Source organism: Micropterus salmoides, unplaced genomic scaffold, assembly GCF_014851395.1.
Source record: "Micropterus salmoides isolate LMB-PRFRI ecotype aquatic unplaced genomic scaffold, ASM1485139v1 Ms_hic_scaffold_22, whole genome shotgun sequence".
Lineage (NCBI taxonomy): Eukaryota > Metazoa > Chordata > Actinopteri > Centrarchiformes > Centrarchidae > Micropterus > Micropterus salmoides.
Genome location: NW_024041373.1, coordinates 22,136,281 through 22,162,753, shown reverse-complemented (window position 1 = coordinate 22,162,753; position 26,473 = coordinate 22,136,281). Strand labels below are relative to the sequence as shown.

Sequence of the window (26,473 nt, the reverse complement as noted above, 5' to 3'; positions counted from 1 at the left end):
TTCTCGGTTCAGATTACCCCCAGTAACGAGCGATAGATACAGGCACTCATTCTTTCCGAATGCCATCTCTTTTCTAAACTCAGTCCGGAGAAGTAGATAGAGTTAATAATTAAATAGTGATGGGGTTGTTATAACATGTATAGTACTGATGTTGATGATGTTGTTGAAGTGATGGTGATTGTTATGGAAATGTTCCCCTGTGTTGCAGTCTATTATTGCTATACTGTTTTATGATGAACATCGTTAGATGTTTCTTTTTAACATATGGTTGTTGAATTGGAGGCCTATTTATTTATTTATTTTTAGAAATGGAGCACCTCATTCTGTAGCGCTTATCTATCTATCTTCTAAATTCTCTGTTGTACAACCAGAGCTTTTAACATTTAGTATTTAATAATAATAATAATAATAATCTTTATTTGCAGAGCACTTTTCAAAAACAAGTTACAAAGTGCTTTAACAAATGTAAAGACAATAATACCCAAGAGACAATAATACAAAAACAATACAAGATAAAAGCATGAAAACAAAAGACGTTTAAGATAAATATAAAATTAGTAAAATACAATAAAATAAAAGGGATAAAATAAAGTGAAATAAGATCGGGAAAGGCTCTCCTATAAAAGTATGTTTTAAGAAGGGACTTAAAAGAGTTCACTCCGTGTGTGTTTTTGTGTGTCAGGTCTCTCATCAGTGGAAGAAGTGGCAACAGGTGTAGAGCACATCTTGGCTGATATGATAGCCAAAGACCCTGAGACACTCACCTACGTGAAAACATTGTGAGAAGATGTTCATTGTAATATCCACGTTGGTCTGTGTTTTCTTGATATTGAAACAAGAGCAACTTTTACTCAATACATTGAAAATGTGTGTTTCTCTCTTACTGTGTCAGGTGTGAAAACAGCTTTGTGACCATCCAGTCCTCCGTGTCCAAATCGGCACTAAAGGAAAGAGAGCAGGAGAAGTCTGTCCAAGGTCACAAAAAACCAGGGGCCCCGCAAAACAAAAACAAGGACATCGACAAGTTCCACCTCTACTTTGACTTCACCTGTAACATCCAGCGCATCCAGCCCCATCAGGTAACAAGGGAGCATATCCCTCCCTCCGGCCTTCCTTCTTTCCTTCCTTCCTTCCAATTATTTAACAACATTTTAAGCAGTGACCTGCAGAATAGAAGTTTTGTTACTCATATGTTGTAATTATATGATACCACTTCAATTTTGTAGGAGCACTGGAGCAGTCAGGACTTCAGTGTGTAGCCTATAGGTTAGCCCCTGGGTTGTTGTCATTGATGTGTCTCCCAACCCTTTGGCTATTACCAAGTCACCGGGAAAAGAAAAACATTAATTATATGAAACTGTAATATGTTTGATATGAAGAGTTTACGGATGATTTAATACAACTGTTACCACAAGTTGGAACAAATACAGTACGAGCAAGCAGCTTAAACAGAGAGCTAAATCTTACATTTTCAGCGTACTCGCAAGCCATGAAGTGAAATTTGTAAGTGAAATAGACAAATCTGCAAATACATGGGAATTTAAAAGTGACATTTTACACATCATTGTATTCAAGTCCATGGGATTTCATCCAGTGCATGAAGATGTAAAAAGACAATACACATCCACACATTTGCTTTAGGGTTCTTTTTGGTCTTTTCTGTCTTTTTGTTTTAAATGGTTCGTTGTACTTGCACACCAGTCAACTTAAAATGGAAGAGATGTGAATAGAAAGCAATGACAGTTCTCATTACTTCATATTAGTGTATTTCCCAGAAGTAATCTGTAATCACTGTTGGGGAATGATGATCAATCTCCTATAATAATAACACAGCCTTAAGAAAATGAAAGAACAACAACTTATTTAAGTATGCTGGACCATATTAAAAGTCATTTACACCTGTATTGTGTGTTTTGACTTGCCTGATAAACACACACATATACACACACACAACAAATGCACACCATCTGTTTGTGTTTGTGTCATTTCTGTCTGCTTCATGTGTGCCGCCTCTGAATGCTAGCCATGTCAGTCGCAGTTAGCCTTGTCTGTGCCTCTATATTTACCCCTCCTGTGTCCTGCTCTGCCTCCTCTGCTCCCCCTCTATCCCTCTAGTGACTAGTGGGTTGCTCAGAGTTGGTCCCGGGCCTCATGTGTCACCACAGCTTCCATCACCCGCTGCCTCTCTGCCACACCACACTCTCTGGCAACCGCGCTCTGCCCTACAGCCATACAATCACGTACACATACATGCATGCACACACACTTGCTAACACACAAGCACACCCTGCAAGTCCCCTCATTCTCTCCTCTTAACATATGTGACATGTCCCCTGCTGACATGCCATTGGATTAGGAAGCTTTGATTGACAGGCGCTCTCCTATAGTGACAGCTACTGCTGCTGGGCCCACAGGCGGAGGGAAGAATGGGGAGAGGTAGTGGGGGTGGTAAAGGGAGGGAGAGGATGAACAGATGAGCGACGTTGAGGTGCGTCCGTCACTAATCTCTCTTGCTCCTCTCTGATATGCCTCCCTCCCTCTTTTTCTGACTAAACCTCAGCCCTCCAATCCACTCCACACCTCCCCTTTTCCACTCTCCTCTCCACTGTATGAGAGACCTTTAATTCGATGACTCGCCTTTGTCATGGAGCGTTAATCCACAGGCTGCTGTGACCCTGCTTGCTGTCAGATTCCGGCTAAAATGAACCTTTTCTAGCCGTCAAGTCGTCGGGAAGGGGTAGCAGGTGGGAGATGTGTTTTGACAGGAGGCATGTGTGTGAGCACACACTTGCCGGTTTGCTTTAGCACATTTTATTAAGCCCCTGCTCTGTTGGTTTGTTAAAGGAAAAGGACGGGGGGGTGGGGGGGGGGATAGAAACATGTTAGAGTTGGATCAGTGAACATGCAAGCAAGTTCATCTGTAGATGGGAAATAACACCCTGTAGGGACAAACAAAATTAAGTAGTAAAGAAATGACATCCTTAGTATTTGTAGTTAACAAAAAGGATAGGAAATTAACTTTAAATTGAGGTATTGGTAAGTTTTATTGATTAGACTAAGGCATAGAGAGACAAATAAGTTATGTAAAGAAGGATTAAACATGAACATTCAGTGTTAATTGCCTGCCATAAAATGTGCTGTAAGTATGGGGCTTCTACTAATGTCAGTTTTCCTTTTCAGTTAATATGCTCATTATTTTCCTGATAAATTACTTATACAAACCCATAAAATAAACAAAAGATGCAAATTCTCACAATTTAGAAGCTGCAACCTGATTTCTTTTGGGGGGGGAATTACTGAAATGAATGATCGAGTATCAAAATTTTCTGATCATTAAAATGATTCTAATGATCTGTTATGGACTATAAGTCCCCTGATGTATGGCTTTATAGCATTATGTAAGAGTTTTATAAATTCATCTGAAGTTAGTTTATAGGAAGCTCTGGTGTTCAGTATGTCTTAGAGCATAAGCCGTTTGACATATCTCGGTGAGATGCTTTGCTCAGATTTAATTCTGTCAGATTTGATTTGGGGCCTTCTTCGAAGGGTATGCATTTACCTTATAGCTATTGGCAGCCGGTACGCTTTTGAGTATGCCAGGGCAGATTTGTTGAATGTGCAGTGGGGTATTTTTAATATGATTTGCGTTGTGATCAAATGGTAGTTTAGCACTCCAGTCTTGGGCTTGCCTGCAGAGGAGCTTGGGTAAATAGAACTGTTTCATCAATTAAACACTCGTTTTTGATGGACAGGTGGAGAAAAACAAGTTTATTTGCACAAACACTTTTAGTGTTGGTAACACAAACACTTTTTGTGTGTGTGTGTATTGGTCTTAATTCTTTTGAGGGCCTCCAAATTATGTAATAAGTGTATTCCTTCTGCTGGTATAAAACATAATTAATTTGTCAATAATGTCATTTTTCAACAATGTACAGTAGTTATATTTTTACACATCTGCTTACTGGTCTGTTTAGCCCCCTTTTCCCTTCTTTTTTTGTAATCTGAAATAAAAAGTGAGATAATTAAATAAATAATAACACATTTGATGAAGCCAAAAAAGTACAGTAAGTGCCAGTTGAAATGCTTTTGCTCCTACTTCATTCTGATCTGATTTGTAGTTCTGTTAACAGCTGTCAGAGCCAACTTGCGTGCCGTTTTGTCTTCGTTTTTGGGGAGAATAAGAGAGTAAAAAGGGACAGAAGGAGTTCTCCCTGAGCAGCTAGTATGATTGTGTGAAAGATCAGTGTATCTTGCTGGACCATGATCCCTTCTGAAATTTGACCCTCATTTAGAGAATCAATATCTATTTATAATCAAACTATCTAAAGAATAATATTAACCAAATGTGGCTCACATGCCAAATGCTTTACCTAAACTTTTATTTTAGGAGTATAAGGCAATCTGCTTGCCATGTCCTTTAATTGTTTAGACAGTACAGTGTCCTATTTGTGTCATCTAGGTCAATAAGTGTGTTGTCTGTGTGTTTGTGTCGGCATGTGCGCATCTGTTTGTTTATCCTTGATATGTTGGGTGGATAGATGTGTTGATGATAGTATTCCTCCAAAGAAATGGTGAGAGAGAGATGGAGACAGCTAGAGAGAAGACGGTCGTTGGCTGACTGCCCTCCCTAGGGGGCTGGTGGAAGGATGAAGGGGCATCTAGGAAAGACATTCTGTCTGGTCTTGTCAGAGTTTGGCCAGTACTTGGCTACATGTCACTCCTGGCCCATCTAACACACAAACACACGCTTCGCGCTCTGTCTCACATCACCCTTCTTTTCAGATCACCCTCTGTCTCCCACCAGTGACCCAACCCAGGCAGAAACTGAGAGACAAACACTAGGTTATTTATCATCAGCAAGGACCGTGGCCAGCTACAGAGGGGAAACAGAGCAAGGACAAAAATTGCACAACCAAATTGGGGATGTAGTTGCATTCACCACAGTTAGAGTTTGGTAGTTGAAATACAGGATGCTCACAAAAATTAGGGTTAGTGGATCTGCAGTAGTGCTTATCTATATTGTTTATCATGCAGGTAACAAATGAAAGAAACATAAAACCTGCATAATTACTTTATAAGAAGTAGGAAGATGATTTAAATTGATTCAGCAAGCACATAACATGCTAGTTCATTTCACAAAATGATCTTAAAAAGATTGAATGTCAAACCCTGACATCACAGTTTCCTAGGGCAGTTTGGTATTTATTACTTTAATTTCATGGGTTTTCCCAGATGTTGAGAGAATTCAGAAAGAAGTGTTTTGCTTCCTTCCTTCGACAGCATGGTAAACTTCAGTGCTTTGATGAAGATTGTTTGAGAAATCTCATCACAATCAGTGCGGCAGCCCAGGGCAGAAACATGCCAACAAAAGAGAAATCTAACTTTTAATCATAATTCAAACACGCTCGCTGCATTAATTCTTGCCTCTGCTTAGCTGTGTTTATATTTTTATTTTTGTCTGTGTGTGTTGCATGGATGCAGCATATCCGAGGGTGCTGCTGAATGGTAATGGTTGTGGCACCGTGGGTGCGGGTGGGGTTTAGGCCTTGCGGTCTCAGTGCTGATGGTGGCGTAGTGGTGGCATTTGTCAGCTTGCCTCTTCCGCTTGGTTTCCAGATTGACGTCCTGTTTCTTGGCCCTGTTCTGTGGCGGGCTAAAGGTTCCCCACTGAAAAGGTCAGACACTTACTACAGTTTGCTTAACAGCATGTCACAGTTCCTCTAAGGGGGCACCAGCACACAACACAACAAGCCTGGCCACAGGATATACTCCTAGGCTCATCACTTTCACACACATGCATGTGGAGAGTTAAAAGATTGGGTTCTTGTGCTTATGTGTAGAGGTTTGTGTGTGTGTGTGTTTTTATACATATGTCATTCAGTAACCCAAACTAAGCCTTATGTATACAAATTACGTTGTTAATTAAATATATTTGCCTTTTCCCCCATAATTCTAAGGTGCTGCCAAATGGGAATAGCAAGACATTCTGAAAATGAAGATCATCACATTTAGATTTTAATGTTTGTGGTTTTGTAAACAACCGAGAGCTTTTTTGTTTAAATTCAACTCAATATTTTGAGTTTTACCAAGTAAACTTATTAGACCACACATGTAAACCTAGATATAAATGATACAGAAATCACTTAATAAATAAGTAGTGCCAACAACTACAGAGCAATCTACCGTGTGGATTGTTGTTTTTCAAAATGTTTGCTTTCAGAGTGTGACCTGTAGAGGTTGTGAGTTTTGTCAGTGTGCATGTACACATATGGGCACTGTTTATATAGTTTATTGTAATGGTGTGTGTGTGTGTGTGTGTGTGTGTGTGTGTGTGTGCGCGCGCGCGTGTACAGACCCTGGCTATTAACCGAGGGGAGAGTCTGAAGATTTTAACAGTGAAGGTGAACATTCCCGACAGGGTGAAGAATGACTTCACTAGGTGGTGCATCAACAACAGGTCAGCAATACAATAATAACACAAACACACACACAATTATTTGAGATTTAGTATTAAAGAGTTGTAGTGAATTGACACCTGATTGTTGTAGAAATTAAATTTTTTTGAAACAAGACAAAGGCTCCTCACTTTTATACAATCCATTCGTTGGTCCAGGTTTGTTAGAAATAATTAAGTGCACCAGAAACTCCAAGAATATTCAATGTCTTGCACAAATTGGGTGTTTTTTGATCTGTCAGGGATGTGTGGCATATTTTCACTTCAGATAGAGGGAATCAGTTTGCAAACTAGGGGAAGTCACATTTTCTTTTATAGATGGAAATGATCCACAGAAAAAAAAAAATCAGCTTTTCCCCCACTGTTTTAATGCAGGTGGAGGCCAAAGACGTTTGCAAGAGAAGAGCTTCATGCAATCATTAGGAATGCAGTAGAGGATTCTTTCAAAAGGCTTATTCTGCCTTTCCTCACCAGGAGTTACAGGTATTTTAAGCGTGACTGTTAATGTGTGTGACTTTTCTCCTTTTGATTTACACTGTGTCGCTATTTCCTCTTCTTCTTTCCCCATCCTCACCTATTTTTTTCTTCTCTTTTTCTTTATTTCTTTTAACCTGACCATACAACTAACCCCTACATCTCGCCGTCTCCACTCTTTTTGTTCATATCTTCACTCACTCCTCTGCCCATCTTTTCCCCATCTCTCTCTTGCATTCCCTCTGTTTAGGACCAAGCTGACGAGTGCTGCAGAGAAGGAGTCAATCGCCATGTTTGTGCGGAACCTCCGGCAGCGCCTGTTGCTGTGTCCAGTCAGGGGCTGCGTCATCATGGGGGTGGACCCTGGCTTTAGACATGGCTGTAAGCTGGCAGTTCTCTCTCCCACTGGTAAGGGACTACACGGTGTACACCCACTTTTGCATCCAATATAGTTTGAGTTATAATTCTTTATTCTCCATATATAAAATGATACTTATCTACTAGGTTGCATCTTTATTACAGTCTTTTTGAAAGCTCTTGACACCATAGTGCACACAATCTCGGGAGGGCATCTGAGTGTTGAAGTTGAATGATTGACAGGAATCACAGGTTTATCCTTTGACACTGTGTTTAAAAGGGGTAATATAAAGTACAGCTCATAGGCTTCAGATATGTTACTCTAACATGAATTAAAGCTTTACTTTTGCATACATACTTAGATCAGGGTCTCACTGATGCATCAGAACTATTGTCACAGATGTTCTAATAGTGTTTGCTTCTATCCATACATGTAATTGGTGGTTGTATTTTAATATATTGAATAAGTGTAATTACTTACGTTTTTAAGAACAGAACTATTGTATTTAACCAACAGTATTTTTATGTAATTGTAGTCACATATTCAAGGGTTATCTAACCTTCTTACACTATGCAAAATAAAGTTTCACTGCAAATTCATGGCTAATCTTGTCTAATCTAGTCTTTTACTAATGTCAAACCCACCTAGTACAGAAATACTGAAGAGTCAGACATCTCTTCATTGTGTTTCACAGTTTAAGTGATTAAGCTGTAATGAAGTCACAAATTCTGTGATGCCATGTAACCAGGCCACCACTGGACCTGTTATTACCGTCAAGGTGCATGTGCATGTCAGAGACTAGATGCCAGTTGGCATGACCCTGGTGGGTGGATTATGTGTGTGCATATCATGCATATGTGTGTTTATAGCATTGCTGCCTCCTTAGATAGCATACAGTAGAGAGACATTAGCTGATAGTATATAGTTTAGTCTGTTGAGCATCCTCTTGTCATAATACTTTACCAGCAACATTGTATTTTCTCTATATGTCCTTCTGTCTGTCTTGATCTCTCTGATCTCAGGTCAGATTCTCCATACTGATGTTGTGCACCTGCATAATTCAGGCCAGCACAAAGAAGCAGACAAACTGCGCCACCTTATGATTAAATACAGGTACTGTAACTTGTGTGTAAATAGTCTCTGTTCAAGTATACTTTTCAGCTGAATTAAATACAATGTAAGAAAATGTGGCAGTAATGGATAATGGCTGTGTTGTGTTAATTAATGTTTTAATTGCTGTAACTTTCCTGTTCCTAAAAACACAACTTCTCTGTCGTCAGATAGATCACTGAACATAATATTATAAACAGAAAAGAAAATGATGATCCTCACCTCATTTTTAAACCCTTATGGTTGCTTTCTTAATCCTCATTGTCTTTCTCCTCTTCCTCTTGTCCATTCTAGCTGTACCAGGGTTGTCATTGGCAATGGAACAGCATGTCGTGAGACTGAGTCCTTCTTTGCTGACCTCATCTCTAGGCGCTATTTTAACCCCCTGGACGTGTCCTACTGGTAAGGTCTTTTATCCTGGGAATGCTAGAACAGAATAGAAAGAAGTGGGTATAAAAAGTGGATGGATGGGTGAACCCTACTGTCCAGAGGACTGAATTCCATGGCATAATTTTATATTTATTGGTAACATTAGTTAATATTCAACATTTTGTGTGTTTCAGTAAAACAAACATTTCAAATCTTGTAAATATTCAATAGAGGTGTGAAAGGATGGAAAAGAGAGTGGGATAAATGGGGTTGTCAATGAAATCAGGAATGATGATGGATAAGAAATCATGGTCTCGGTATAGAAATGGTGAACATTAAGTGTGTGGTGAGAAAAGGGCAAGACAGTACAGGAGTTTAGCAATGTGAGAGAGTAAAGGACAGAAGAGAAAAATGTGTGGGAGCAAGAGAGCGGGGTCACAGATGGAGAGAAAGACAAATTGGATGTGTTCCTCAAGTGAATATTGTCTATTAAAGCCATCTGGACTTTGTTTCACTCGGGCCAATTAAAGAGACATTTTGTGGTCCACGTTGTGTCTGTAACCAGGCCCAGTCCACACTTCAGAATACAAGGGGACAGAACCTCGGTCCAAGCATAATAACCACTGGCCTCTCCTTGCTCCATGTCTTTCTCTCTCTGCTGAGTTCCATGTGTGTTTGTTGACATGAGGTTAGCATTGGGACCACAGCCTAGAATGATTCTGGGCTGTGTGGGAACGTATGTATGTCTGCATATGAGAGTTTTCTTCATGCACACTTCAGAGGTCATATCTTTGGTGTCATAGCCCACATTTTCTCTCTAAAGTTCCATTTTCTGTCTATTTGCAAGAAGAGAAACTTTCAAAGTTGGGCGTTTTATTAAGTTAACGTCCACTTGATTATTTTCCTTTTGAAAAGACTTTAGAGCAGAGCAATCCAGCCCAGTAAAATTTCACATCTTGATATAATGTCTCTCTTGTTCATTCTTTTACTGGAGCTAATGGCATTCACGCTTTTCACAACACGTAAGAATGTTGGACTTCTGTTTGATGTGGTGCTGGCTGAATGTCCTATATCACCTGATATGATTAACTGTATTTTTGCAGCACATACCACATGTGTAAATGGTCTGCCTTTTCCCTTAATAGGGTTTGTGGAATAAAGGCTTTTGAAAGTGCATGAACTTTGGAAGTGAAGAGAGATGGTATTTTGACGTTAGCCATAGAAGTGTGGTTGTTGTTATCCAGATGATATCGCCCTGGAGTCATCTGGTCTCATGCCTCACTTTGGTTTCTTTGGACCGTGGATGATGTAGGCTCAGAAACATAGATGTTAAAGTGGAGTCTGTGTATGTCTGTATATAAATGTACATACACGCTGTTGCTTCTCTTCTGTGCCCTCCTTCTTTCTCTATCTTCTGTCTCATTCTGTTTATTCTTATCTTCACTCCTCTTCTCTGTTCTTTCCCTCCTTCCTCACCACTGTCTTTGTTTCCATCATCTGTCCTCTTCAGACATTTCCTTCATAAAAGCTTGAAAAAAAGCTTGCTTTTGAAATGCCCTGCAAAGTCCAAATGCTGGTCTTTCAGTAACAACTGCCATTACTTTCTACCTTAAAATGTCTTCACTGTGATGATGCATTTGTACCTGGATATTTAAATCATCATAGTAGCTAAAATGCACCTATAACAACCTTTGGTCAGTATGTGGTGAAAAGCAAATATTAATGTAACATGTCAAATTTAAACACTACCCTCAATCATCTCCAGCACTGGTATATCGCTTTCCAACTTAAGGCAAATCACTCCTGCTGGTATACATGGTGTAGTTGTCCTGCCTACACAATTTCATATATTCTTGATCACTCAAATTTCTAACAGTGATTAATCGAGCACAGATTAATCATTAACATCCCAAATAACAATGAACCCAAACACAGAGAGTTTATGTTGTCAAGTATTCAACAGCAGTTTTGGAGGTGGTAATTATTCTGCGTTGTAGGAGTGGCACATGTCTGTGCTGCTGTTAAATAAGTAAAGTGTGACTTCTTAAAAATGTGTGAATGTAATGTCTAATGTGCCTGTTCTGACCAAAATATCCCTTGATAGATGATGCTGGGAGGGCAGGGAAAGATGACTGGCCTCAAGGAGTGACGGTTTTTGCTAACTATGAGGGTCTTACTCCCCTGCTGACTGACCCACGGCTGACCCTGACTTGCCATTAGTGAAACCTCATTACATCGGCAACAAGGACGATGGCAATGACGGAGAATAGCTATGTAGCATCAGGAACAGCAAGGGGTCCTAATGCCTGCTGTGAATGTCCCCAGTATAGTTAATTGACCTAGTTTCTTGTATACTTTGTGACTTTTCTATATGTGTGAGCGTTTGTTGGTATAAGCCAACAAACGCTCACAGTTTTTGATCGACAGTTGTAAAAAGTCTTTCAGACAGCCCATGTATAGGAAGCTGGCTCCGTCATGGAGGTGGAAAACCACCATCCCGCACAGCAACCTTACACTGTACAGACAAACAATTCCAGAGCTAAATACTGTTCTGTCTGTTTGAGTGTATTTACAGAGTCACTGACTCTTTCCATCTCTACCTTACCATCTGCGTTTCTTTGGCTTTCTTTCGTTTTTTTATGCTTTCCTTTTGTCATCCTCAGCTACTGGAAGCAGCTGTGCACTAAGAAAGATGTATTCTGGCTCAAAAGCAAATATCCACGAAAATATGTGTGTGAAATAGAGAGTGAGCGCAAGAGAGAGAATATATATTGGCTGCAGTGTGTTATCGTCCAGACTAGAGAACAGTTTTGATTTTATGATGACATTGTTACCTTGTTAGGTAGGATCATTAAAATGTGACATTGCTGTTGTTAAAAGTTTTTATTTTTTATTTTTGGCAGAAGCACTGTTAGGTGTATTTTAATGGCTGTGGTTTATATGGTTTTTGTGTGTGTCTGTACCTACAATACAAGTACATGTGTATAGTAATACAGACCCTCCTTTCCTTTCCTTTTCTCTCCTATCAGCCTTGAAAGTGCAGTAGTTCATTAAAGACCTAAGCCTCATTTGCACCATCTGCTTCCTGTCTCCCTGTGAGCCTTCATTGTGTCACCACCCCCACCCTTCTCCATCCTTTCTTCTCCACCCGCCTGTCTCTCTCTCTCTCTCGCTGTCCTTCTGCCTCAGCGCTCAGCTGGAATGACAGCCAGAAATGGCAGCCGGCGGGACATCCTTACTTTTACGTATGTGTGCGGTTTTCATTGCCTTAGTCCTGTTTAAATAGACTCATTGTACTCACTGAGTCACCTCTTCCATAATTTGTAAGGAGTGTGGCCTTTTCTTTATGTGTATGTCTAAGTAGTGTCGTTTAGGTGGAAGAATAAGTGTGAATGTGTATAAAAGGCCGGCCAGCGTGTGTCCAGCTGGATCATTTATCCAAATCTGTCTCCTTCTTACATAAATACAATATATGTTGCAAAAGGTTGATACAATTACTGGTATTCTTTCTTTATTTTGTAAAAAAACGATTAATCGTGCCGATACCTGGTATTTTGAGATAATATACTGTGGATAATCTGCATCGGCCTGATGCACTCAAGTGGCCGATATATCGTCCTAAATGACAGCAGATCTAATCTAACACCATTACTGGCTAGCGTTAAATATATATTGTTATACTGTAGTTAATTATGCAGTTGAAGGACGTCGCTTCTGACAAACTGTATCCCACTGTCTTTCTTAAACAATTTGAAATCTACAGCATAGCATTTTCTATTCATTTAATAAAAAAATCCATCTAAAACAACACGTTACTGGTTAAGATAACCATGTATGTTAGATTGGACTGGAATAGTGGAATTATACATGACTTTTCTCTGTTTTGATATCATTATGTATCGGCCATTGGACACCCTGCTCTCTAAATATCGGCATCTTAACTAGATAATCATTCCTTAATTTGATTGAATGTAATGATTTATAGGCGTTTTTTACTGAGGCTTGGACTCCTCACCGAATATTCTTCTTGAAAAAGCCAAGACTTCGGATAATATATTTTCTGCTCCATTTTGTAAATAAATATTCTTTTTCTCCACTTACATTTAATCCTTTTATATCCAAAAAAGTACAAAGTACAAAAGAGTATTTGGTATCTAGCATGTAACTTGAAGGTAAATCAAACAAGAAAGTAACATAATCAAAACATTTTACATGGCCATTTTCAAGCAAAAAAAGTAGTTTACTGCATGTACAGTAAAATATAGATAACATGAAACACTTATTTTTATATTAAATGGGTGAGCAAAACCAGTGTTAATCACATCATAAGTAAGGAATAAATCACCAGAATCGACTCTTCCTACCCCATTAGATTTACAACAAAGTGACCTTACATGATTAAGCGTGAACAATGCGTCTCTGGATGACCAGCATCCTGCAGGACATTATACAGCATGAGGTATGATTAAGCTGACAAGGTTTGTCTGTGCCTGTGATGGCCCCCACTGAATGGACATTAGGCAATTTGCCATACAGCTGTGTCCCAATAATTTAAAGACCTCCTGCTGGACGTCAGTTTGTGACATATTAGTTTAGAAAACAAACTCCACTGCTCTGACTTCAGTTAATTCTTTTCTAGGTTGTAAATGGCTAATAAGTATGTACAAATATGTCTTCTGATTATTAGCTGCTTGGTTTTGGCTGGCACACTGTGTGTGTGTGTGTGTGTGTGTGTGTGTGTGTGTGTGTGTGTTCGTGTGTGTTCGTGTGTGTTCGTGTGTGTTCGTGTGTTCGTGTTCTTTCTGGCTCCTTGACAGGCCAATGCAGCATGACCTTGTCTGTCATTGTGTTTTAGCACTGACTGGTAGAGCATGCAGGCTTTGTCAAAGCTCATAAGAGTGCTCTGCACCAGCCAGGCAGATGTCTGCATGGGACTGTGTGTGTGGTTTGCTGTGTTTTACTTGGTGACGCGCAGTGGTCTGTGTCAGCATCATCAGCTGGTTGAGAAAGCACACACATACACCACTGTGTGTCCTGATATATTGGTGCTCAAAATATAAATGCTGTACTTTTTAGAAGATTTTACATATTATAGCAGCAGCACACAGAAATCATTCGGTCATCGGCTCCCATTTCTATATTACCATCTTAAGGAATCAATCTACAGATAGCAGTCCTGAAATGCGTTGGGTTCAAATTAATCAAACCCTTTCCCAAGTCATACAGCCTGCACTTTACTAAGGAAACCTGCTCTGTGTTTGTATATTCATCTGTTAGAGTGAAGGAAACCTGTTGTTTTTATTTCTTTTTGCAGCATGAGGGATTAAGAAAGATTTTTAATAAAGAGCCTACTGAGAAACATAAATGTTTTTCACAGTTTTGAGAATCATATCATAGGCAAAACTCAACTCACTACTGGTTGATGTTTATGATTAAAGCATGGTTGAATTGGACTGAGTAGTACATATAAGGACAAACGGGCCATGATTGAAACCAGCGTTGCTATCATCAGGTTTTTATTTTTAGGCAAGTGGTGTCTACTTTAGCTTGTTTAACTAAATGTAAACTCTGTTTGCGTTCACAGTGTTGTGATTGAACTATAATGCATTTGATCGTTTTAGCATGTTGTGCAGGAAGAATGACACATTGTCAGTGTTTGGCTGCAACAAGCTGATGTTAATAATATCAGAGGGCAAGAATTTGTGGGGTAAGGTTAGGGAGATCTTTGGGCAATGGTGATGATACACACAGACACACGTGCTTGCACACAGGGACCACAGCTAAAGGCAAACAAAAACAACATCCAATTTCTTGACCACTTGCTGTGTTATTCCTGAAGGCAATGAGATGACTGAGCCTCTTACTCTTTTTCATAAACGCACAAACACATCCTTGAGGGTCTCAGAGTCAGTGTTCCTGTTTGCCCTGATGAATTACTTGATAAATCACAATGTATTTATTTGAAATTAATCAAATTTGAAACATAAAATTGTGCAGTCTGTTTTAATTTTCAGCTCAAAACAGATCAACTTTTACCATATTAAAGGAGGCTTTTTGCTCCAGTTTAACCTGGTGTACTGTCAGTTTAATTAGGCTGTATGTAGCTATGTCTTTGCCTGATGTTGTGCTCTGTAGCTGGTAAGAGAAGTAGGTAATCTTTCTGTTCTAGTAGTAGTCCTCATTCTCCCCTTGACTGGTTCATATTTAGAGTTGTCCGAGAGCAATACAAACAGTTGCAGCAGGAAACACACTCATATAGCCAAAAGTGTAGGCCTCCACTGCGTCACAGACATGATTACAATAAGTCCTTGACCATCTTGCCCTGCAGCTCACTCCTGGTGGAATGAGATCATTTTTACTGGCTAGCTGATAGAGCTGAAGGACAGTAGCGTAGACTGTATTTATGACTGTGGGTGGGTGTGGGTGTGTGTATCCCCTGTCATGTCCTGTGTCCAGGCATGCTCCCAGGGCCGGGCTGAGTGAGTGATGAACACACAGTGGCAGGACCAGCGATGACTGTGTGAGATCCAGGCACTCAGGCCACACCGAAGGTTTGAAGGTTGGATAGTAGGAGGAGCAGGGGAGGCAGATGGATTTAGAGGCATGGAAAAGGCCTCAGCCTGGCTGTGGGGTGTATCTTCATTACAGAAGAGGAAAATGAACCCATGGGTTCACGAAAAGGTTATGTCTTAGACTTGATACGGGATGGGTAGAGGAAGACAGAAAAAGCTCGGACATGTGTAACACAAATTGTTGTAGGCAAATAATAGTAAAAATACAGATCCTTCAAAAATGTGTTTTCTTTATCCTTTCTTATTTGGGTATTTGGACACATACGTCACAGAGGACTACCATAATTTAATTTTGTGCAACCATAAAAACATATTTATATATTCATTTATTGAATTGGAAAAGGTAAGGCTTCTAAGGTAGATGACATGATGGATTAATGTAGTCTCTGCCTGACCACTTTTCACAAAATATAAAGTGTATGTCTGAAGTAACAGTGTATTCATAAACAGGTGGAGAGAGTGCTGGAAGGGAGGGTTACAGTTGGAGAGTGAAAATGGGCGCTCTTGATGGAATCACATTACTTTGGAGGATGAAAACAGTGGAAATATGCTGGATGATATAAAGAACAGGAGTAATGGATGAGGGACTGGACATCCCTCGAAATGAGTTTGCACAGAATTGTAATCTAATAGGATTCAATTTAGATTATAGACTGACACAGGATAACTAACTTGTTAACTGATGATGGGAGTAGGAAGAAAAGGTGAGAGAGCAGTGTAATGTACTTCAGCTTTGTTGCTCCCAGGAAGATGTAAAATCTGTTTATTTTGCCAGTCTAAAGTAAATGCTTCTCCTTCCTCACTTTTACCTACAAAAGTGGCCTTGTTCTCTCTGAAGGACATGAAATGGCCGTGACGTCTGTGTCCTCCTTCTGTACTTTACTTCATTACTTTTTCTTATTTGCTCTTTCTTTTTTGTCCCTTCCTTTACTTTATTCGTTCAAGCTTTCCATCCTTTCTGCCCATCCCTCCAGGAGCTATAGGGGATATATATATATAGGTTTATTACTAGCATAACCAGCTTTAAGACATATAATTGAAAGTCAAGTATAATTAAGTCAAGTCAATTTTACTCATATAGCCCAATATCACCAATCATAAATTTGCCTCAAGGGGCTTTACAGTCTGTACAGGATAAGAAACCCTCTGTCCTAAGACCCTCAATGTGTTGTATTACGCCTTTGTTTTACTGCAGATAGGACCACAGCTAAGCAGGGTTTCTTGAAAAAAGGTGTATTTGTGCTTGTGTGTGTAGCTTGTCACTCTGGAAGTGGCATCAGGCTGAGGACCTTTGGCATTCGCAGGTGGTGGACAGTGAATATCTGCCAGCCTCATCCATATCACCCACAGTACCCTCTCTCCTCCCACCATGCCTCACTGGTGGTCATCCTCTCGCCGTTCTTCTTCCACTTCTTCCACCCGCCCTCAATGCCACCCTCCCCTAGGGTGCCAGTGTTCCCTGCGAAGGTCTTGCGTGTGACAAACATGTGTGATGAGTCTGTGTGACATGCCATGTGTGTATTTGTGATTTGTGGGGTGTGTATGTCCATGTGTGCATGCGCATGCTGGTGTGTATGCGTTTTATGTGTGACACAAGTGCAAGCCTTTCCTGCTACAAGACTGACATGAGTGTCTGTGAGGCTTTGCTCTTTTCAGACGTGCCTCACACTGGCAGTTGGAGTGTGTGTGTGTGTGTGTGTATGCCTGCCTGCCTTCTAGCGCCTTGCTAGAGACTGACGGCCCCTGACACCTGCCATTTGGACGCTTTTCTCTGTGAAAAATGTCATCGTCTTCAGACCCGACGTGTGTGTGTATGTATGTGTGTGTGTGTCTGTCTGTGTGAGACAGAGAGATTGTGCGTCCCTCAATTTGTCTCCCTGAGGTCAAGCTTTGCAGCTGACTGAACAATGGACCCAAGCTGTTTGAGCAGCCGGCACAGAGAAACTTATGTGTGTGTGTGTGTGTGTTTTTTACGAATATATTTTGGGCTGGTAATACGTGACACCACATCTCCTTCTCAGGCCAATCCAAGTATTTTGAACAAACTGAGTTTTGGACATAGGAAATGCAAGATTGAGCCATTATAGTATGACACTATATACCTGTAGAGGTCTGTGCATGCGATCCTCAGCGCTCTCAAGTCTCCAACTTGAAAGCCATTTAATTTTTTATACTACAACTGGCTAGCCAATTCCCATTGTGCTCCCCGATGCCTTCATGGTAAAGCAGGTTACTTAATAACAATTTTTACCTGATGGAAGATTTTGTTTGTGTTAATTGCTCAGGTAACTTTAGTGAGGTTGCATTGAATGGAAATTGTGACTCAGAGTTCTCACAGTCAACCTGGTACATCCTAAATAAATCCCTATATATAAAAAACAAACGGTGTTGAGATAATACCAGATAAATAAGGTTAAATAACACTGGTTAGTATAGATGTATATAAATAATACATTACTTAGCTTGCAATATATTGCTTGCTCCTCATTTGTGAATATCAACAACTTTCATGTGGAACCATAACCTGGAGCTGAATTTTGGCATATATGATCTCAATGAAAAGAATACAGTCCACAATTAACAGTGACATTAACTATGACTTCATGGACTAGCTCTTAACAAATTGCACTAGAATCATTTTTTAACATCTACAAAGTCATTAACTTTTGATGGAGATGCTTCAGATCCATATGACAAGCTCAAGATTTTGGACCCTTTGAAGAATCTTCTTGGGCCACATATTCACATTCTTTCTTTGTGCATGGGCCCTGAATAACTAGAAATACAGTAGTTTCTTAAAACCAAACATCAATTTTGCATTCTTTTTTTGACCAACAGTGCTGTTAAAGTTTGTAACTGTAAACTAAATATGTCCCATTTTTCCAAGTTGGACATTTTGTCTTAAAATGTAACAATATATTCATAGACAGGTGTAGCTTAAAAATCTTCTTTTCAATAAATTCTGTCTGTCTCTGCTCCAAACTCATACTTTTTGTCCAGTGTATCAGATTAGTTGGTGATGCTATTGCCCCTCTTCTTTTCTGACTGATCTGATGAGTTGTTTCTAATTAAGATTAGGACTGTGTGAGCCAGAAGGCTGTAATGAGGTATCAAAGTGTGTATCCATCTCTTCCTATGTTAGTTATGGTGGTGTGTGTGTGTGTGTGTGTGTGTGTGTGTGTGTGTGTGTGTGTGTGTGTGTGTGTGTGTGTGTGTGTGTGTGTGTGTGTGTGTGTGTGTGTGTGTGTGTGTGTGTGTGTGTGTGTGTGTGTGTGTCACGCCCAACGGTGCATCTCAAAGACGAACAGATAGGGGAGCCAGTTTGTGACTTTGCCCCAGGATGGGACAGGGCTAAAGGCAGGCCTGTGTTTATGTGTGTATACAATTGAGAGCAAAAGACTGCGAATAAATGATAACCCTACAGGGCCACCAAGTCATCGCTTTACACCAAGGGGCGACCATTGACTTTGTGTCTACGAAAGTATGTGTGTGTCTCTCAACGCTTCGACCATCCACCCACTTAGGCCGGAGAGCTGGAGAGCAGACAACCTTCTGCTGACTGCCAGGATGATGCCCTCAGTATGATGAATGCCATGGACGCTATGGCATGAGGGCTCAGAGCTGTATCCATGACAGTGCTGTTACCCAGCAGCCCCAGCGGCAGCCTTAATTAAGTTAGACATGATAGTGGCTCGTGGCCTCCCTTTCTTTTCTCCCCATATCCTCTTATCCTGATTTTTTTGTATGTTCCTAATTATATGTTTTATTTTTTTTACTTTTGTCTGCCTCATCTCTCTCCTTTTGTTTCTTTTTGTTATTCTGGTTCTTTTTCTTGAACAAAAGGCAACGTAAGGCACTCCCACTCTTTAACTTGACCTGTCATACTGTCTCTGAATAAGGGTGGAAAGGAGGTTAGAGGTGTGCATTCTGTTTTTCCCATGTGGCATAACAGAAAGCCTTGTCTGTCTTCATACTCTGTGTATAAAGAGAGAGCTGCATGAGATTGGGGTAGTGTGGATATTTTTGAATGATGATCATTTAATCTTCTCAGCATAAATAAATGCGTGTGCGTGTATGTGCGTGAGACAGTGTGTGTCGGGTTAATGACCAGCTCTGCTTTATCCTCCTTGAAGGTCATGTGCCAGTGCTCGTTAGTAGTGTCACCATGTCGATATGTCAGCTGTCAGCATGATGGATTGGGAGTTAACAAAAAGAACAGTGAGGCGGAGGAAGCGATGAATAGAGAGGATGGGAGAGAGGGAAACGGAGAAAGGGAGGACAAGTTCATTTAAATGTGATTCTCATCAGAAGGCCTCTGCCACTCCTCATTAACAAGATACTTGTAATTGGCAAGGTTGTTGTGGCAAGGTCCAGGCCTCTGGGAATGTGTATGTGTGTGTGAGAGAGAGAGCATGAGTGTGTACCACAGAAGACCTCATTCTGTGCTGTGGACATTGGGGAGGTGCTGACCTCCTCGTCATATTGTTCCGCCCTGAGGATAAAGCCCCACTTTCTTCTTCCAATCCTCCTTTTCTCTCTCCATCCACCCGAGAGAATAGAAGGACTACACAACATGACAGCGTCAGTTGTATGTCTGTAGCATTAACACGGGTATCAGTGGCTTTGTTGTACCACCATCCTGTCTCTGTGGTGATGGATGATAAGCGGCCTGCTTTAGACTGAATGCATTAACATCGGAAATGGTATAATTTGTTGCCATGTAAACCATGTTGTCATGTAGAAACTTTTTTGTTGTCAAGTTCTAAAACATCAATAATACAGAAATTGGCATATGAACCTCAGCTCAATTTCAGCTGAATTAAATGGAACTGCAAGTTTGCAAGGGGGGAGTTATTTGAAATATGAATAAAGGTGTATTTGCAAGTCATTCACTATTGATTGTAATTTCCAACCTGTCATATTTTCACAAAAATATCCAGTCTTAGTCCTAAATATTAACAGTAATTTAAATATTGCTTCTAATTTGATATCTAAACAGGTACATTATAGCATTAAAATAGACTAAGCAGTACTTTAATGAATATTTATTAGGACTGAATGGTATAAATGTGGCTGGATCAAGCTTGTGCTTGTTTTTGTGTTGTACTTCAGATGGAAATGTCTCTTTTCACCTAAAAAGCCCACTAAAATCTGAAAAACTCTGAAAATATTTCAGGTGGAAGTAGGACATACAGTGTCTGAATCTTTACGTGCCATATTTTAAATGTTTGTTGATGAAATGTGGGACTTGTGATGCTTGTGACAACAGTTTGTGTCTGCATGAACATTACCTCATATTTTAGTGGACAGTTTCATTAGAAAACAAGAGACACACTTTGTTCCCTTCACTAATTAGTTTAAGCTGTTGGCTGCAATTCAGAAGCTGACTGCAAATTTTGGAGAAATCTGTGGGAAATGAGTCATTATGCAAAAATTTTATTTTTTGTTATCAGGTTTACACAAGAATGAAGTAAAGCTTATCATCTTATTGATGTTCTGGGCAAGAACATCTAATTCTCAATTTCAGTCATGACAGTAATGTACTGACAAATAGCAGTACACCCCAGTGACCTCTAGATGGCTGTAGTGTCATATAAATGGTGAGCACACTGTCCAGGTCTATTGACAGTGTGTTTTTTTTATTTTGATAATGTGGTTATTTTTACCTAGCTGAATAAGAATTCCTAGAGGAATTTGAAAGATTGTAATTGGGCTGTTAATTTTAAGGCAGGATGATGGTGATGGTGCTATTTTGGCCAAAATGTCTGTAATGCAAGCTACGACTCTGGTTGACCCAGAGTCAAATGAGGAACCAGTTTGAGAAGTTGTCAGTTGTATTATTTAAGGAGCAAGACAATGGCAATTAATTTCCTTGCCATTATGTTTTTCAAGTAGTGATAACTAACTCAGTATGTTTTTTATTTCCTCCCTTTGCTATTTCCTCCCTTTGCTATTTCCTCCTTCTGCTTCACTGCCCAACCTGCCTTATTAATATTTTTTAATTTTTAATCTCTGTACCATCATCTACCCTTTCCCTCTTTTTTTTTCTTTCCCTTTCTTTCCCCAGTATAACCAATGAGGCAGGAGCATCCATCTACAGTGTGAGTCCTGAGGCTGTTAAAGAGATGCCAGACTTGGACCCCAACCTTAGGAGTGCAGGTATGCTAGCCATTATTATTTTTCTTGGCCATGCTTTAAATGCGTCTTTGTATTTAGCAAAGTTACTGGTGTTGTGGAACTTTAAGCTATCGCTAATTTCCTAGATTAATTGTTTTGTCAATAAAATGTCGTGAAAAATTACCATTTCATAGAGCCCAAGGTGACCTAATCACATTTTTGTTTACATAACAACATAATAATGATAAAGATTGGTTTTGTCATTTAAGTAACACAAAGTGATCATAATACTGGTGAGGACGAAGCATAATAGTTGAAAACTAATGCGTAATTTTCTGTTTTTCACACACTAACAAGCTAATTCTTTACCACTCTCTTACCAGCAACATGCTATATTGTCACATTATCAATGAATTTCTAGCATTGTTATTAGATTCTCTTATGTGTCTCCTGCTTTCCTTTGCCTCTCTCCCTCCTTCTCTCGCTTGCTACCTCTCCCTTACCCACTCCACATACTATATCATTGAAAACACAGTAGCATGAAAAAGAATCAATGTGTAGAACAAATGTTTCCAGCAGACTTCCTCTATAAAAGCCATAAATCAAGTGAGGCTGGATTATTCCCCACTAGCTTGCTGTGGTCAGCAGCATTGAGAGCCATGGAGAGCCATATTTATACTCTTAATGAAAGCCATGAGAAGTATACAGTGTTTAACTTTGGATAGGTATAAAAAGAGGGGGTGCTGAGCGAGGACACTTTGGTTACAGAGTCAGATGTGGTGACGGTGTCTGTCTGTTTTACCTTTGGGGGGAAGTATGTGTGTTTCTGCTTCTGTCTATATGAATAGGCATGTACCATAGTATTAAGGGAATTGTGAGTTATAAGCACCTTCCATCCCCCGCGACCCTGTACGCAGGGTAAGCGGTTGACAATGGATGGATGGAGGCACCTTCCATCTTCTATTTTTGGGAGATCTAGGGACACCTAGTGGTGACAGATGATATTTCAACCATTCTCCGTGAGGACTGTTTTTGTGTTCAGCTTATTACTGTGCTCCTGTCCAATCCAAAACAGAGTGAGAAAATAGAAGAGTGACCACAAAGAGAAATTATTTGAGTGTCAGTTTTCCTGGACAATTTTCACTTACTGAATGCCTGTTGAATCAGTACTGCATCTTTTCAGTTGCATTATTTTAATTAACACTTTCCAACAAAATCAATGCACCCACAACACAGTGGTACCACCGTCCCACCTGAATGCTAAACGTCACATTCTACCTCTTTTCCTGAGAATTGTCTGAACGGGGCCTTCCTCTCTTTTCGCTTTCTTCATTGCTTTCAGTTTTTGTAGAACTGTATTTGGCTCATAAAGTTTCAATAAGTGCATTACGCTCCATTTATAATTCGGCTCTTCTCAGAGAGAGAGAGCGAGAGAAGGAGAGAATAGATTGAAAGAGTATTGCAGAGTTTTGGTGGTGCACTGAGCAAGGCCACGGTTGAAACTCCATCCCTGTCTAAATATTATCTCAGGCAGCAGCCTCCCACCACAGCCAGAGGAGAGGAGAGCCATTGATTCCAGACATACTCCCTCTATTACATCCCATCCCTCTCTTTCTCTTTATCTGTCCGTTCCTCCTTAAAGATCTAAGTCTGAATCATCGCTGACCACTGAAATTCAACCACACACATAATGAACACATACAAGACAGTGGCAAGCAGCAGCACAGGAAGGATGGGGAAGGGGACAAACTGTGTCCTGTAACTTCTGATTCATCATAGTGTGTTGAATCCTAAAATAGATGTGTTTAAGATTTTGGTCAACCTCTATTCCTTGATAGAAGTCAAACCATTAGAGCAAATTAGATACGTCATGATAGAGAGATAAATAACTATTTAACAGTTTTGTGCGTTTGTGCTCCCAGTGCGTTTATTATTTTCACTTGTTCCAACTTTGAAAGTTAGAAGAATAATAAGGTAAGGTGTTAACAGACCGAGTTGCCACGTCCTTTGTATTTTACAGGGACAGGAATGTGAACAGTTATTTGGTTGTGTTATTCTCTCCCTCTCTGTGTGCCTGTGTCGGGGATGATGTCATGTATTATGGTGTGTATGTGAGTTAGGTTGTTTGTAATTTTTCTTCTTGTCACTAGGGCCTGCCAGCGTATTCATGGAAAAGACATTTGGCTTCATGTGCAGCAGCATGCTGAGGCCTTACAGCCTCCAACGTTAAAAGCAAACCCTGCTTCGGTCGAAACAGACTGTGTTTGTTTATTTGTGTGCTACATTTGGCTGTGTGTGCACAATTCTAGTTAAATTAGTGGTTTTAAGGGTTCATGGCTCCAGCATCTATCAGGAGCTAAATGACAGGTGCAAAGACTCCAGTTGAAAGCAAGCTTTAATTACTATCATTGGGGGTGGAGGAATGACAATTAGGTTTGTCCTCCCCTCAGGCCAACACTGTAATATGAGGACAATTTGCATATTCAGTAATTATAAATTGTATGGATTTGCATTTTCAATAAATGTGATTCAGATAGCAAGTTGTGTTGAAAACACTAACCATAGAATCTCATGCTTGCTTCCTCTTTGTGTGTGGATGTGCATGTTGCGCGTGTGTCTGTGTGGGTGTGTTTGTGCGTGCATGTTGACAGTGTCCATTGGAAGACGTGTCCAAGATCCACTGGCTGAGCTTGTGAAGATTGATCCTAAACATATTGGCATTGGAACATACCAGGTAAGTCTGTTTTTGCTTTTTCTGTTGGGACGCTCCTTGTGGGTAAGAGCTTCTTGTCCCTGGGCAGTGGAACATCTGCTATGTGTTACACTCAAGCAAAGAGCAGAGAAGAAGAAGTGTGTGTGTGCGTGCGTGTGTGTGGTGGTGATTGGTGTAAAAGCACATTAGCAATAAACCATGATGGTACACACGTGTATTGTTAAAGCACTGCTATAGTCTGCTGTAATTACTTATTTGCTATAAAATGGCAAAGATGCGCCATGAATGTTTGATGATTGTTCTCTGTATTGTCTTATTTATTTAACCAGCATGGTCTCTTTAAGTGAGTCCTGACCAAAATGGCAGCATGATTATCGGACAGGAACCAACGCACAACCAACATTCACAGAAGGAATAATAATAATAATAATCTTTATTTGTAGACCACTTTTCAAAAACAAGTTACAAAGTGCTTTAACAAGTGTAAAGACAATAATACCCAAAAAACAATAATACCCAAAAAAACAATAATACAAAAACAATACAAGATTATGACTAAGACTAAAATACACATTTAAGATAAATATAAAATTAGTTACTAGAATAAAATAAAAGGGATAAAATAAAGTCAAATAAGATCGGGAAAGGCTCTCCTATAAAAGTATGTTTTAAGAAGGGACTTAAAAGAGTTCACTGACTCAGCCGACCTGGTTTCCTCGGGCAGGCTGTTCCAGAGCCTCGGGGCCCTGACAGCAAACTCTCTGTCCCCTTTAGTTTTCAGTCGAGACTCTGGAACAGACAACAGACCTCTGCCCGAGGATCTCAAGGTACGTGCTGGTGTGTATGGGACTAAAAGTTCAGAAATATAACAAGGCGAGAGGCCATGAAGAGCTTTAAAAGAGATCAATAGAATTTTAAAGTCAATTCTAAAACATACTGGGAGCCAGTGTAATGAAGCTAAAACAGGGGTAATGTGGTCATATTTCTTTGTTCTGGTTAAAAGCCTGGCAGCTGAGTTCTGGACAGTCTGGAGTCGATCAATAGATTTTTGAGTTAAAAAGGTAAAAAGGCTGTTGCAATAATCCAGGCGTGATAAGGTGAAGGCGTGTAAAATGGTCTTGGTGTCCTTAAAAGTTAAGAATAAGAGAGGAGAAGAGCATAACAACATAACATTAAAAAATTGCAGTTGTATATTTCAAGCCTTAAAACATCAGTCTTTAAAAACACAGTGACTGGCATTACCTTGTATTCTATGCAGTATGTACAGTGTGCTCTGGTCTGCTGTTAATTTTATTATTTTACTAGTTTAGTTTTGTCTTTTGTAATTCTGGCAAAGCAGAAATTGGGACTTGAGGCATAAATGCGAGTAAGGGATTGAAGATGTAATGGGTCGAATGAGAAAAACTTGGAGGTTGAGAGAAGAGAGGCAAGCAGGGAAGTAGATAAACTTGGCTGAGGCCTGTGTCAACAGATGATGCTAAGGGTGACAGCTAATTCAATTAATGGAGATCAGGCATGACGTATGTTTGGACATTTGTTTTTTTTTCTTGCCTGCGCACTGCCCATATGCGTTTAAGTGTGTGTGGAGATGATATAACAGTTAGCTCAGTGTTGATTTTGTTCATTGCAAGTGTGTGTGTGTGTGTGTGTGTGTGTGTGTGTGTAATTGTGCGAGAAAGGCAATATAAGCATTAGGTCAGCGTGCTTACTATTTACACCAGTTATTAAAGCAGTTCTCCCATATATGGTAGGTTGTGGGGGGAAAAAGGGTGAGGGAGAGGATGGAGATGGGAACAAAATGGATTGAGGATGACGAAGGCAAGTAGAATAAGGTCAGACTATCAGACTGGAAGCTAAACATGAGACAACCAATAGCGAGCAATGCTGTGGTCATAGCATCCAAGTAATAGCTCTAACAAATAGTCTTAGGTTATCTTGATTTATTTTTTTATTTAAAAGACAGAAGCATTATCAGGAGATGGATAGATAAATAGATAGTCTTCAGTAAAGCAATCTTTTGGTTCTAGTGGAAGAATTCCTGTTTTGCTGATGGAAGTGCATAGGCCATTCAGTGACAAGGCAGCAGTGAGAGAGAGCAGTCGATGTAAGGCTGAGTGCAGGGCTGCAAGTCATGATTTCTTTCATGATTGATTTATCAATTGAAACAATAGTCAAACAACAGTAAATTGCCCAGTTTGATGAAAGTGGGATGTTTTTCTTGCACATTTTTTCAGTCCACAGTGATCTAAAACAGGGAAAGGCAGCAAATCCTTAGATTTCAGAAGCTGAAATTGGAATTTTTTGTT

The 26,473-nt window shown here is 39.9% G+C and overlaps 1 protein-coding gene across 2 annotated transcripts in view; it reads left to right on the top strand.

Moving 5' to 3' along the window:
• The window catches only part of srbd1 (S1 RNA binding domain 1), a 55,182-nt gene that overhangs the window by 5,323 nt on the left and 23,386 nt on the right, over nucleotides 1–26,473 (top strand). For both annotated transcript variants that reach the window (XM_038737054.1, XM_038737053.1), the window contains exons 8-16: nucleotides 683–779; nucleotides 893–1,079; nucleotides 6,354–6,457; nucleotides 6,830–6,937; nucleotides 7,179–7,336; nucleotides 8,309–8,399; nucleotides 8,691–8,798; nucleotides 21,405–21,496; nucleotides 24,106–24,188. In XM_038737054.1, the coding sequence (XP_038592982.1) occupies nucleotides 683–779; nucleotides 893–1,079; nucleotides 6,354–6,457; nucleotides 6,830–6,937; nucleotides 7,179–7,336; nucleotides 8,309–8,399; nucleotides 8,691–8,798; nucleotides 21,405–21,496; nucleotides 24,106–24,188 (1,028 nt within the window). The remainder of the gene's footprint in view (nucleotides 1–682; nucleotides 780–892; nucleotides 1,080–6,353; nucleotides 6,458–6,829; nucleotides 6,938–7,178; nucleotides 7,337–8,308; nucleotides 8,400–8,690; nucleotides 8,799–21,404; nucleotides 21,497–24,105; nucleotides 24,189–26,473) is intronic.